General features: G+C 41.9%; 1 protein-coding gene across 1 annotated transcript in view; it reads left to right on the forward strand.

The window, feature by feature from the left end:
* The window catches only part of LOC129839121 (serine/threonine-protein kinase 10-like), a 36,789-nt gene extending 22,366 nt beyond the window's left edge, over positions 1–14,423 (forward strand). Inside the window, exons 13-18 of the mRNA XM_055906392.1 lie at positions 4,776–4,905; positions 5,920–6,044; positions 6,623–6,814; positions 8,766–8,891; positions 11,188–11,301; positions 11,729–14,423. Coding sequence (XP_055762367.1) covers positions 4,776–4,905; positions 5,920–6,044; positions 6,623–6,814; positions 8,766–8,891; positions 11,188–11,301; positions 11,729–11,875 — 834 coding nt within the window. The 3' untranslated portion in view covers positions 11,876–14,423. The remainder of the gene's footprint in view (positions 1–4,775; positions 4,906–5,919; positions 6,045–6,622; positions 6,815–8,765; positions 8,892–11,187; positions 11,302–11,728) is intronic.
* The last annotated feature ends 28 nt before the right edge of the window (positions 14,424–14,451 follow it).

Raw genomic sequence — 14,451 nt, forward strand, 5'->3', positions numbered from 1 at the left:
TGTGTGTGTGGTATGTGAATGTTGTAACTGATGCTGTAAAGGTCTGGCTGTGTGTGTGTGGTATGTGAATGTTGTAACTGATGCTGTAAAGGTCTGGCTGTGTGTGTGTGGTATGTGAATGTTGTAACTGATGCTGTAAAGGTCTGGCTGTGTTGTGTGGTATGTGAATGTTGTAACTGATGCTGTAAAGGTCTGGCTGTGTGTGTGTGGTATGTGAATGTTGTAACTGATGCTGTAAAGGTCTGGCTGTGTGTGTGTGGTATGTGAATGTTGTAACTGATGCTGTAAAGGTCTGGCTGTGTGTGTGTGCTTGCGGTGTACAGTACATTTGTGGAAAATAAACATGTTGATCCATCTTAGATTAGGCTAAGCAGCGATTAGACTCTCATTGGCTGTCTGTGATTTGCAGGATTGTTTTCACTACAATGTCTTGCTGTTACATTTGACATTTCAGTCATTTAGCAGACTCTCTCATCCAGAGCAACTTAAAGTCACCTTAAGATAGCTTGGTGAGAATATCACCGTCGTCACCACATGTCGTCGCCACATGTCACCGTCGTCGCCACATGTCACCGTCGTCGCCACATGTCACCGTCGTCGCCACATGTCACCGTCGTCGCCACATATCACCGTTGTCGCAAGTACATTTTTCCTCAGTAAAGAAGCTATCAGCAAAGTCAGTGCTGGTAGGAAAAGACCACAAGGACTAGTTGTCTTTTCAACACCAACAACACTTATTGAAAGACAAAAATATACTAAGCTACACTTAGTAGCAGAGATTAGTTATTTTCCCAGGTTATCGATGAGCTCTGTTGAACTGGATCACTAAAAGGTGTTTTAATATGCATGATGTACTGTTGAACCGGATCACTAGAAGGTGTTTTAATATGCATGATGTAATGTTGAACTGGATCACTAAAAGGTGTTTTAATATGCATGATGTACTGTTGAACTGGATCACTAAAAGTGGTTTTAATATGCATGATGTAATGTTGAACTGGATCACTAAAAGGTGTTTTAATATGCATGATGTACTGTTGAACTGGATCACTAAAAGGTGGTTTAATATGCATGATGTAATGTTGAACTGGATCACTAAAAGTGGTTTTAATATGCATGATGTAATGTTGAACTGGATCACTAGGTGGTTTAATATGCATGATGTAATGTTGAACTGGATCACTAAAAGTGGTTTTAATATGCATGATGTACTGTTGAACTGGATCACTAAAAGTGGTTTAATATGCATGATGTACTGTTGAACTGGATCACTAAGAGTGGTTTAATATGCATGATGTACTGTTGAACTGGATCACTAAAAGTGGTTTAATATGCATGATGTAATGTTGAACTGGATCACTAAAAGGTGTTTTAATATGCATGATGTACTGTTGAACTGGATCACTAAAAGGTGTTTTAATATGCATGATGTACTGTTGAACTGGATCACTAGAAGTGGTTTTAATATGCATGATGTACTGTTGAACTGGATCACTAAAATGTGTTTTAATATGCATGATGTACTGTTGAACTGGATCACTAAAAGGTGTTTTAATATGCATGATGTACTGTTGAACTGGATCACTAAAAGGGGATTTAATATGCATGATGTACTGTTGAACTGGATCACTAAGAGTGGTTTTAATATGCATGATGTAATGTTGAACTGGATCACTAAGAGTGGTTTAATATGCATGATGTACTGTTGAACTGGATCACTAAAAGGTGTTTTAATATGCATGATGTACTGTTGAACTGGATCACTAGAAGTGGTTTTAATATGCATGATGTACTGTTGAACTGGATCACTAAAATGTGTTTTAATATGCATGATGTACTGTTGAACTGGATCACTAAAAGGTGTTTTAATATGCATGATGTACTGTTGAACTGGATCACTAAAAGGGGATTTAATATGCATGATGTACTGTTGAACTGGATCACTAAGAGTGGTTTTAATATGCATGATGTACTGTTGAACTGGATCACTAAGAGTGGTTTTAATATGCATGATGTACTGTTGAACTGGATCACTAAGAGTGGTTTTAATATGCATGATGTAATGTTGAACTGGATCACTAAGAGTGGTTTTAATATGCATGTATTGGTGACATCATGCCACAGGAAATTCTAAGAACTAGTCTTATTTTCAATGTCTTACGTTTCACAGGGTAGTTAAGTCCAGCTGACAGAGATGATATATTCTCAATCTTGTTTGGAAGGGTTTCTCTTGTTTAGCATTGACAGTCATGTGAATGTTTAGATGTCTATCCATGTGCTCCCCAGTTCGTCCTCACTATTAATCCCATAGTGTGCCATCGTAAGAGGATAGCCCAATCTGCACGACAATCCAATGCCTATTTATAGCAGCTAGCGTTTTACTGACACACCTGTGGTTACAGTAGATCTCTCTCATAGGGTTCATATAACCTGTGTCTAACTCAGTCTGAAACGGTCACTTCTTGTCACCTGATCCCAGATCTGTAGCCTATGTGCTGAATCCAAATGATTCCGACTAGGCTATAGTCTGAGATGTTGGCTCATGCAGCGTATACATACAAATCTGGCACCAGGCTACTTCTCATAGACTTTGGCTAATAAGTTGAAACACAAATCCATATCAAAGCCTTGTTGTGCCTGTGTTGTTTCTGCTGTCACTGTGGTGTGTTTGTTTGTGGGCTGCCTCATGCCGTAGTTCAATCAGGAAATGCGACTCTCGCCCAGGCACAAGAGAAACGCTATCGTGAAACGGGGGGGAAAGGACATAATCACAACTCCACGTGAAGAGGTAGTTTGTTGTGGAAAACTTCTGGTGTGGCTTTCCTACTTGGACTGTCCCTTCAATGTCAGTCTCCAATTCTTCTGTTGACTGCTTTCAAGATCACTGTCATTAAGCCCCTTTGGGAATTTTTGGGGCTAATCCTTTTTTCCAAAACTTGTCTTTTGTGTGGTTTGTTTTTGGTTAAAAATAGTGTGTATGTATTATTCTACAGTAGATCATTTTCATTCAAAACGAATCAAGTAGGCTTACAGTATCTTCCAGCACAAGTTACAGTACGGTCCAACACCTATTGATGTGTTTTCTAACACAATCCACCCACCTGTGAATCACAGTGGAACACATTGCCTGTATATTACGGGGGTGTAACAGTGTATCAGTGGAATGGTTAACTTAGCCAGCAATGTTTATGGATGAGTGGCTGATGATTAGTAGAGTATAATCTGTTCTGGTCTACAATGTGTGGCCCAGGTTACTGTGCTGTAAAGGAGCCTGAGTGCCAGTCTGCTTGTGCACTATTGCCAACTCCTTTTCCCTTACGGTCATGCATGATACCGAGTGTTGGCAGTAATGCAACAAACAGACTGGCATTCAGGCTACATGTTATGAGTTCGTAGAGTATAGGTCTAATATGTTGTGATCTACAGGGAGTGGCGCAGGGTATGAACCTATCTTTTCAGTTGTCCTCCTGCACTCTCTTCAACGCCCCCATGCAGGATGTAAGTTGTAAGATTCCCCCCCCACCCCCCCCTTTTGTTTGAAATGTGTCCTCTTCCTGCTCTCTCACATGGCAGTAGATTCACTCAGTGACTTTGAGACGGCGGGGTTTATGTTGGTGCGTGTGTGTGAGTGGAATGCTTTTTGTGGGCGTTCTCCTTTCCTTAACACCTGGACTGATCAACATGTGGAGGGCTGGTTTAAAGGGAATGCAGCAGTGTTCTATTTTGGGATTTGGCAGACACATTTATATAGAGGAAATGCCATCAACCCTGAACATTTCAATCAACCTGGAACTTAGCAATGAAAAAACAACATTCACAGTGCATTGCCCATAAACGAGTCAGGTCCGCCAGTCGACATCCGGTGACTACGTTTTCGATGACCCAGCACATCTAGTCCGTCTAGTCTACGTCCTGTCGCCACATTGTTGCCAGCTTCCACAGTGTGGTCCATTAACTCAAGCCATACTTATCCCCAGGTAAACTCTTTAAAATATATATATGTTTATGGAAACCCATAGCCCAGACCCAGACCCCATACAGTAGGGTTGGTCAGATTACACGTATATCCTGATGGAGGGGGGTGGGGGGGTAACATCAACAAGCTAGACCTGTCTGCCAGCCTCGCTACGGTGACTCTCTCGTGCTGTTGGAGTCGACTGGGGGAACTAGAGCAGGTGAGGTGAAGACAGCCATTCCAAATTGACGGACAGGCACGTGTTGTTTGGCGTCAGCCTGTGGTTTCTGTTTGCCGTGCTATTACGGTTCGTTTGAATCTCTATTCTGTTCATCTCTTTAAAACTGTACCGACACAGTTCTCTCCTGGTGTTTCTTAATTTACTCAAGTGACATTGTAGGCCTGGTTTTAGGGCTGTATTGGCAATCTGAGTAAGTGTAACAACTCATCGACTAACTAAGAACTGACAGTTTTCTGTCACTCCTGGTGTGTTTTGGTTCTGTGAATTTGGTCTCAGTTGGCCTGCTAATGGCCTTTTCATTTGACTAATATCACTCTCTTTCTCTCTTCTTCTGTCTGGATCACACAGTGTATAGCAGAGGTACTCAACTCCTACCCTAAGAGGTCCGGAGCCTGCTGGTTTTCTGTTCTACTTGACAATGAATTGCAAACACTTGGTGTCCCAGGTCTAACTCAGTCCCTGATTTAGAGGGGAACAATGAAAAAATGCGGTGGAACTGGCTTGGAGGTCCAGAGTGTCGTTTGAGAGGCATATAGAGATTCTTTACTTATCCAGCTGTCTTTCCCTCTTCTTCCTCAGGAGCAGGAGTTCCTGCAGAAACAGCAGCAGGAGCTGGACTGCGACCTGAAGAAGATCATCCAGCAACACAAACACGAGCTGGCCACCATCGAGAGAGACTGTCTCAACCACAAACAACAGCTCCTCAGAGGTGAAGATGCATCTCTCTGCGTGATACATAAACTATAGATAGGTACTCAGTCATAGCACCTTTCAGAGGGGAGAAACCCGGCCTTAACCACACACAGAAGATGCATAGCTCTGTGTGAGACGCAAGTAGCACAGATGCACATTGCACTAGGATAGATACACTACCTTACAAAGGTCAGAGTCACCACATAGAAACACAGTCTACCCTGGCCACTATCACCAGCATACTTAAAGGAAATATGGTAAACCTCACTGTTTGTGTGTGAGATGGAAACCGTAAACCCACAGTGACACAGTATATAACTGAAAACAGGTTGAACTCTGTTGAGCTTCTAAGGCCCCATCAGGCCTTGACTCTAGTTGAGCCATAAGGTGTGTGGTATATGGCCAATATTAAGCACGACGCAACCCGGAGTGCCTGGATACAACCCTTAGCCGTGGTATATTAGCCATATACCACAAACTCTAAGCTGCCTTATTGCTATTATAAACTGGTTACCAATGTGAAAATACATGTTTTGTCATACCCGTGGTATACTGTCTGATATACCACGGCTTTCAGCCAATCAGCATGCAGGGTTCGAACCACCCAGTTTATAATGCCTATTAATGCTGAGAACCTAACATGAACTGAACTGAAGAGCAGCCTACTAACCCTGCCTGGTCAGATTCCAGTCACCCCATACACATCAGCTTATAGAAATAGCTCCACAGAAATGTTCACAAGCTCTAGGCCTTGATGACTTGCTGATTTGAAGGGTATGAACCATGTTAGAAAGATAAAGAAAATGAACGTCTGAAGGAAGTGTCTCACAAACACAATCCAAGCTAACCAGTTAGTCAAATCTAGTGACATGTTTTTTTTGGGTGCCAAGATTCGTCAACGTCAAATACAAAGGAATACAGATGAAAGATCTGATTACAATGGTGTGGTATTGTATCTGGTAATAATATGCTGAACTTCCGTGTAATGCAGTGTTTCCTTGTACTGAGTTTGTGTCTTTGGTCCTTGCAGCACGGGAAGCAGCCATGTGGGAGCTGGAAGAGCGCCACCTACAGGAGAAACACCAGTTGTTTAAACAACAGCTGAAAGACCAGTACTTCATGCAGAGACACCAGCTGCTCAAGAGACACGAGAAGGTACAGTGAGGCTTCCAGATAGACAAACAACAGCTGATTCAGGATCAGATCTCATAAGCCTAGTCCTGAACAGAACCACTAGGAGCAAAATACCTGAACAGTTTGGGGGAAAGAGTGAGGCATAATACTGAATGACTAGTTTTTACATCTTAAATCAGATTGGAAATAGGCCTGGGTATATCTGTTTCTGCATTCAACAATGATGCGTCATTGTTTTGCCAAATGCGGACTGAGTAACGTTGACAAGACAACTACATGGCTAACACTTTGGCAACCCTTCTAGTATCTCAAATATCTAATTTCTATGGAAGCTAATGATGTGTTTCTGACCCCCCCCCTACCTCCCCCCCCCCCCCTACATCATTTCCCTCCCTCCTCCACTCTCTCCACTCCCTCCCTCTGTCTCTCCCTCCCTCCTTCCCTATCTTCCTCTCTCTCTCTCCCTCTTTCCTTCCCTATCTTCCTCCCTCTCTCTCTCCTTTCTCTCTCCTTCTTTCCCTCTCTCTCTCCTTCTTTCTCTCTCCTTCTTTCTCTCTCTGTCTCTCCCTGTCTCTGTCTCTCTGTCTCTCTGTGTGTAGGAGATGGAGCAGATGCAGCGCTACAACCAGCGTCTGATAGAGGAGATGAAGAACAGGCAGACACAGGAGAGGGCCCGCTTACCCAAGATCCAGCGCAGCGATGCCAAGACGCGCATGGCCATGTTCAAGAAGAGCCTCCGAATCACTGGGGGCCCCATCACACCCGAGCAGGAGAGGGAGAAGGTCAAACAGGTGAGAGATAAAGGTCAAAGAACACATAACTCCAACAGAGCAGTAGTATCTAACAATTCACAACAATACACACAATCTAAAAGTAAAAGAATGGAATTAAGACGAGCAATGTTGGAGTGGCATTGAATAAATGCAGTAGCATAGAATACAGTGTATACATATGAGATGAGTGAAGCAGTATGTAAACATTATTTAAGTGACTAGTGTTCCATTATTAAAGTGACCAGTGATTCCATGTCTATGTATATAAGGCAGCAGCCTCTATGATGCCGGGTTGAGTAACCAGGTGGTAGCTGGCTAGTGACGGCTATTTAACAGTCTGATGGCCTTGAGATAGAAGCTGTTTTTCAGTCTCTCAGTCCCAGCTGTGATGCACCTGTACAGACCTTGCCTTCTGGATGATAGCGGGGTGAACAGGCCGTGACTCAGGTGGTTGATTTTTTTTTCAGCCTCCTGAGGTTGAAGAGGCGCTGTTGCGCCTTCTTCACCACGCTGTCTGTGTGGGTGGACCGTTTTAGATTGTCAGTGATGTGTACGCCGAGGAACTTGAAGCTTTCCACCTTCTCCACTGCGGTTCTGTCTGTGGATAGGGGCATGCTTCCTCTGCTGTTTCCTGAAGTCCACGATCAGCTCCTTTGTTTTGTTGACGCTGCGGGAGAGGTTATTTTCCTGGCACCACTCCACCAGGGTCCTCACCTCCTCCCTGTAGGCATTCTCATCATTGTTGGTAATCACTTGTCATCTGCAAACTTAATGATTGAGTTGACTGCGTGGCCACACACGTCTTCATGGATGAACAGGAAGTACAGGAGGGGGCTGAGCTGTGTTTTTTCCTACCTTCACCACCTGGGGGAGGCCCGTCAGGAAGTCCAGGACCCAGTTGCACAGGACGGGGTTCAGACCCAGGGCCCCAAGCTTAATGGTGAGCTTGGAGGGTACTATGGTGTTGAAGGCTGAGCTATAGTCAATGAACAGCATTCTGATGTAGGGATTCCTCTTGTCCAGATGGGATAGGGCAGTGCGATGGCGTTTGCATCATCTTTGGATCTATTAGGGCGGTAAGACAATTTTTAAGTGGGTCTAATGTGTCAGGTAAGGTAGAGGTAATATGATCCTTGACTAGTCTCTCAAAGCACTTCATGATGACAAGTGAGTCATTTAGTTCAGTTATCTTTTCTTTCTTGGGTACAGGGACAATGCTGGACATCTTGAAGCAAGTGGGGACAGCAGACCGGGATAGGGAGAGATTGATTAAGTCCGTAAATACTCCAGCCAGCTGGTCTGCGCATGCTCTGAGGACGCGGCTAGGGATGCCGTCTTAGTCGGAAGCCTTGCGATGGTTAACACGCCTAAATGTTTTACTCACATCGGCCACGGAGAATGAGAGCCCACAGTCCTTGGGCGCGGGCCGCGTCAGTGGCTCTGTGTTTTCCTCAAAGCAGGCGAAGAAGGTGTTTAGCTTGTACGGGAGCAAGACGTCAGTGTCAGTGATGTGGCTGGATTTCCCTTTGTAATCCGTGATTGCCTGCTGCACACGTTTCGTGTATGAGCCGTTGAATTGCAACTCCACTTTGTCTCTGTACTGACGTTTTGCTTGTTTGATTGCCTTATGGAGGGAATAACTACACTGTTTCTATTTGACCATATTCTCAGTCACCTTGCCATGGTTAAATGTGGTGGTTCGCGCTTACAGTTTTGAGCCAATGCTGCCAGCTAATGAGGGATTATAGACATTGCTTTCAGTGGAGACAGAAGTAAAGTCTCAGAGCTTGTTGATCCAAGTCAAAGGGACTTTCCCAGGCACTGAAGGATTTACAGTACTTTCGGCAATGCTAGGTCAAGCTTGAGACTCCCAGAGCAAATTAAGCATGTATCAAGTTCCAACTGTAATTGGGCCTATTTTAATACTCGTGGGAGTTGAATAACTGAGATGTTGCTGTGTGTTTGACAGTTTGCAGCCCAGGAGGAGAAGAGGCAGAAGAATGAGAGGCTCCACCAGCACCAGAAACATGAGAACCAGATGAGAGACCTGCAACTGCAGTGTGACGCCAACATCAGGGAGCTGCAGCAGTTACAGGTACACTCTCAGAAATAAAGGTGTAGATTTGTTCCTTGTAAGTGGCAAAAATGGACCTCTACCATAGACCACTTAAACGTGTGCAATATTTCCACTCACGGGTGGCCAAAAATAACTATCTCCACCGCTGTGGCAAGCCTCAAATACAATTTCCCAATTTGCCTTTTTGATTGAATTGTAGAGTTACCACCCATGACTGTATTTGTTAGTAACAGAAACATTGTTGTTAAATTATTTTGTTTTCAGTCATGTGGCCTTCACCAAGTGAGTTCCTAAGCATATATTACCATTACAATTAAACTCCTTATGACAATATATTACATATCTCATGAGGCCTTATTTTGAGGCCTAGTTTTACCCTAATACAGTGTCATGAAACTCATGGTTTATAGGACACATCAGGCCTGCTTCCAAAATTCCCAGATTTTTGGAAAATTCTGTTTGAAACATTTTGTCCTTATTCCCTCCTGTTTCCAGGAATCTTCAGACTGTGATTTCTAGAAAACCTGGGAAATTCACCAGAATTTTGCAAGTCTACCTGCAAGTCATTTTATGCTGGTTTGCAAAGTGATTTGTAATTCCTATTGGAATCCAGACAGAGTTAAGATATCCAACTGTTGGAATTGTATTCACCTGCAACCTGCAATCATAATGACTGCCTGAGTTAGGAACATTTTGAGGAGACTACTTAAATTGGAACAACCATTTCAGTAATGGGAGAAAAAAATTGAACTAACTGATTGGATTAGTTTAGAAACATTTATGTTATTTATCTTTGTGTAGCATAAGATTAATCAATCAAAGTACATGCAAAAACACAGATATTAAAAACAATTCTTTAAAAAATCAACCTGCAGTTGAGCATGCTGGGAAATATGAAGATAATAATTATGGTACAAATGTGGCTTTTTGGGATACCGCCCCAGTGACAAAACCGTTAGTTCCTTTTAGGTGGCAAAAAGTCAGCATTGTATGGTGGGTATTGAGGGTTAACAAAATGAATTTGGAACCTGGGAAAATAGCCTTCACATTGTACCCCTTTTTTGACTGTGATGATTGTACCTTTTTATATTCATAATATGGGTAACAAAATTACTCAAATGTACCGTTATACTCTTTGTCTGCACATGTACCCTCAAAGGTACGAAACAGTACCATGTGAGATCATTATGTTTACCTCTGAAGCCACATTACCGTAATTGCTGGACTATTAAGCGCACCTGAATATAAGCCGCACCCACTGAATTTATTTATTTTATTTTTTTTGTACATAAATAAGCCGCACGTGTCTAAGCCGCAGGTGCCTACCGGTACATTGAAACAAATGAACTTTACACAGCCTTTAAACGAAACACGGCTTGTAACAAAAATAAATAGGCTTTAACGAAACACGGCTTGTAACAAAAATAAATAGGCTTTAACGAAACAGGCTTGTAACATTTTTTTTTTTTTTTAAATAGCAGTAAACAATAGCCTACCAAGAAAGTCCTTGGTCACTATCTTCCTCCTGTGCACTGAAACCACGGAAGTCATCTCCTTTGGTGTCGGAGTTGAATAGCCTCAGAATTGCTTCATCCGATGTTGGATCGTTTTCATTGCGCTCTCCTCACTTTCATCCGGAGGCAAACTCATCCAAGCCTCATTTTCTAGTTCGGGCCATCTGCTTTTCTTTCCTCTGAAAACTTTTGTTGTCTTTTTGCACTAAGTCAGTTTCTCACGCTGCTGTTTCCAACGTCTTATCATCGACTCATTAAGGCTCCCGTGCAGCAGCACTATTTCCTTTTCCAACAGCCAGATCGATCGCCTTCAAATTGAAAGCTGCATCATATGCATTTCTCCGTGTCTTTGCCATGATGAGGGTGACAAAATGACTACCGTAATCAGAATGATGGAAAGTTTGAGCGCGCTCGATTTACGTCACATTATGTGACGGTGCTCAGTTTTTTGGCGGCATGAATTTGTGAAAGCGGGAAAAATCCATAAATTAGCCGCGTCATTGTATAAAGCGCAAGGTTCATAGCGTGGGAAAAAAGTAGCGGCTTATAGTCCGGAAATTACGGTATATGTATTTTGATATTTTTGTACTCCAGGGAACAATGCCGTACCCTTATTTCCAAGAGTGTATGGTATAAAATATATAGCACGCGCACGCACATGCACATGCACATGCATATCAGGGAATCTGCAGTTGCACAAGGTGCAATAGAAAACACACACATAAGCACACCAACACACTTTGACTCATCTGTGATTCAGTATACCATGTAACACCCAATGTGTGTATTGTGTGTTTCAGAACGAGAAGTGCCACATCCTGATAGAGCATGAGACCCAGAAGCTGAAGGAGCTGGATGAAGAGCACAGCCAGGAGCTGAAGGAGTGGAGGGAGAAACTACGACCCAGGAAGAAGGTAACCATTACACCAGTTAACCCGTGACAGGAAATTATTTCTATTGAGTATTTGGCACATATTTTGTTTCGGAGATGAGATACTTGTAGTTGAAACACATGGTGGCAGGTAGGGTGGGAGGTAGCCTAACGGTTTGAGTGTTGGGCTAGTAACCGAAATCCGCTAGTTTGAATCCCAGAGCTGACAAGGTGAAACATTTGTCCATGTGTCCTTGAGCAAGACACTTAACTCTAATTGCTCTACTGATAATGCCTGACCCTGACTGTGACCCCACTCTCTGAGGGTGTCTCAGGGGGATATGTAAAAAACACACACATGCGTATCTTGTACATGTGTAAAACAGTACAAATATAAGCAGCCGCCAAATTATTATTATGTCATCTCTTGCTTGTGATCCGCTCACCAGCAATTTGTCTGTTGTTCTTAGGCTCTGGAGGAAGAGTTTGCCAGGAAGCTTCAGGAGCAGGTGGTCTTCTTTAAGATGAGTGGAGAGTCAGAGTGCCTTAACCCCTCAGCCCAGAGCCGCATCTCCAAGTTCTACCCCATCCCCAGTGTCCACACCACTGGCTTCTAGGGGTTAACCCTATCATGACACTCCGGATGGACATGAACATATATCCACACCCACATATTGAAGGCACACACAATTAATAGCTATACACACTCTGGATGGATACACACACACACGCAGACAGACTAATAAGACTGAGCCTCTGCTGCCTTGCCCCGTCTCCACTGATGACAATCAGGGGGGCGAAGGGGCGATATCTCCGAGGGGTGTGTTTGTACCCCTCTATCGGTTTCTGGACGAGGATGGGACAGTAGCCCTCAAGCTACAGACTGTGTTAATAATGAAGACCCTTTTAATGGCGATCTGTTATACATAATTTACCTCTTTTTCATTGTATAGGGTCGTGTTCAGTCGGTCACACCGTAGCAAGAGTTTGAATTTGTGTTCTTATTGTAGAAGTAGTACCTCCTCGTTTCACTCCATTTCAAATCATTTTCCACTGACTGAACAAAACCCAGTTTTATTTCTTATAACTTCCTCTTTTGAAATGAGTTATGAAGGAGATTCTTGACATTATGCATTTTCAAAATTGATACTTTGGCACTGTGTTCCTCAAATCCTAGCCTCCAAGTCACTAAAGTGTCTCAGGCAGAGACAATTTCTTTTATTGCTGATTCTTTTTCATTTGTGAATTATTATTTTTTCTTGAAGAATCTAGTGCCTGTATACTTTTATTTCAATGGACTGGCTTTTCAAATGTAAGCTTCCTCTGAAAAGAAACTGTTGCTGCTCGATTTTTATACCATTAGTTATTTGCACTAAATCAGGGCTGCCCAACCCTCTTCCTGATTCAACTAGTTAAGGTCTTGTTGAGCAGCTAATAAGTAGAATCAGGTGTGTTGAATTAGGGTTGGACTGAAAACCCACAGGACAGTAGATCTCCAGGAAGAGGGTTGAGCAGCACTGCACTAAATATAAAGGATGAAGTAACATTTTGTACCACTGAAGTCCAATATTATAAACTTATATATCCAATATCCTTGGTGATGTTTTGAGAGAGCTAATGATCTGATAAGAATGTACTTTTGGTAAAGGATGAAAAGCACATTTTTTATAATGAATCTTGACAAAGGCATGATATATTTTTATGCAATCACACAAGATATTGAATTTAGTTTCCAATGGACTAGGGAGTGACTGCCTGAAGTTGTGCATGGATTTCAATGCAAGTTTGACTTCTTATGTTATAATTATGGTATCAAATGTTATTTTTTGGAGCTTATTAACAGTTTGGGATTTATATTTTTCTGTCGGAAATGGTTCCTTTCTTCTAGCCTGGAATCCAAACTGAATCACTACTTTCACTGTTGTTTTACTTGAACATTTGTGAAATGGTTGAGATTCCCAGGCTAGTATCTTTCTTCAGGTTTCATGAGCATGCCTCATGAGATTTGTTTCTCTCTTTTTGTAATTTGGTGTAGTCGGCGAGTGGCCATTTTGTTTTAGCATACCAAGGAGGGGGTATTAAAATGGTGATTGTTTATATATCCAGACAGAGACGAGGTTTTCACTGTGGCGTTGTTATATAATTCGATAGAAATCTGTGAGGACCTATATGAAGGTCTGTTTTGTTAGGATTTCATGCAAATGTTTGGTATGTCTGTGTACTGTTTATGAAATTGCCTCCCATTACCATATTCATCAGTTCACCTGCATGGCTTTTGGGTTTGTTTGTAAGGAAACTATGATGCTGTTTTATTATCATTCATACTAGCTAATAGCCTTAATGTTTTCAACAAAATGTATGAAGATACGGTATTCATGTTGTGGCCCTCTGTAGTTATTTTAATCAGACTTAGTTCAAGTCCCGCCCTCAAGCGATCTTTATATTCGTATAGCCTACTGTATCATAGTCAAATGTTTTGTTCGTTACTTATTTAATCTAAGGATAATGAATATGCCGTTATCATGAGTTGAACAGTTTTGATAACATTTTCAGAACTACAGTTTTAGCTTATTTTATGATAGATATGCATGATCTACTCTAAAGTGGTGGTAGCCTATAACCTTCAATACAGTTGAAAATCATTTGTTAAAAAGGAACTGTTGGACCTGACTGGTTTAGGCCATCATGGCTTTTGATTGGTCCATTTGTTATCTCACCCTTTTTTGATTGGCTGCAGGAACAACAATCAGTCGATGCTATTTTATAATTGGTCTGTAATAGTGGCAAACAAAAACAAAACATCATACACAATGAAGGAGTGCTGTGCACCTTACACAAAATGAAGATTCTCCGCCAGTAGTTATTTATGTGGAAATGTATCTTTACGGTACAGTATTGTAGTTTCCTCAATTGTCAAATAGTTAATTTCTAATCTGAAACTTAAACTGAATTGAAAATATAATTAAATACCAATCATGTCAATATGTGTTATGTTATTAGTGTCATGATTTCCTTCTGATTTTCAAATTGTATCATGATTGATTTCAGAATGTTGTTTGAAATTGAACTACCATTAAAAAATAATGTTGACTTTATAGTTTATAGAATGCCTATGTACTGTAGATTTGCATTGTTCTGTAAATAAACAATTTCCTGTATACAATACAGCGTGTACCTGTTTGTTTCCTCAGTG

This window comes from Salvelinus fontinalis, chromosome 40, assembly GCF_029448725.1.
Source record: "Salvelinus fontinalis isolate EN_2023a chromosome 40, ASM2944872v1, whole genome shotgun sequence".
Classification (NCBI taxonomy): Eukaryota; Metazoa; Chordata; class Actinopteri; order Salmoniformes; family Salmonidae; genus Salvelinus; species Salvelinus fontinalis.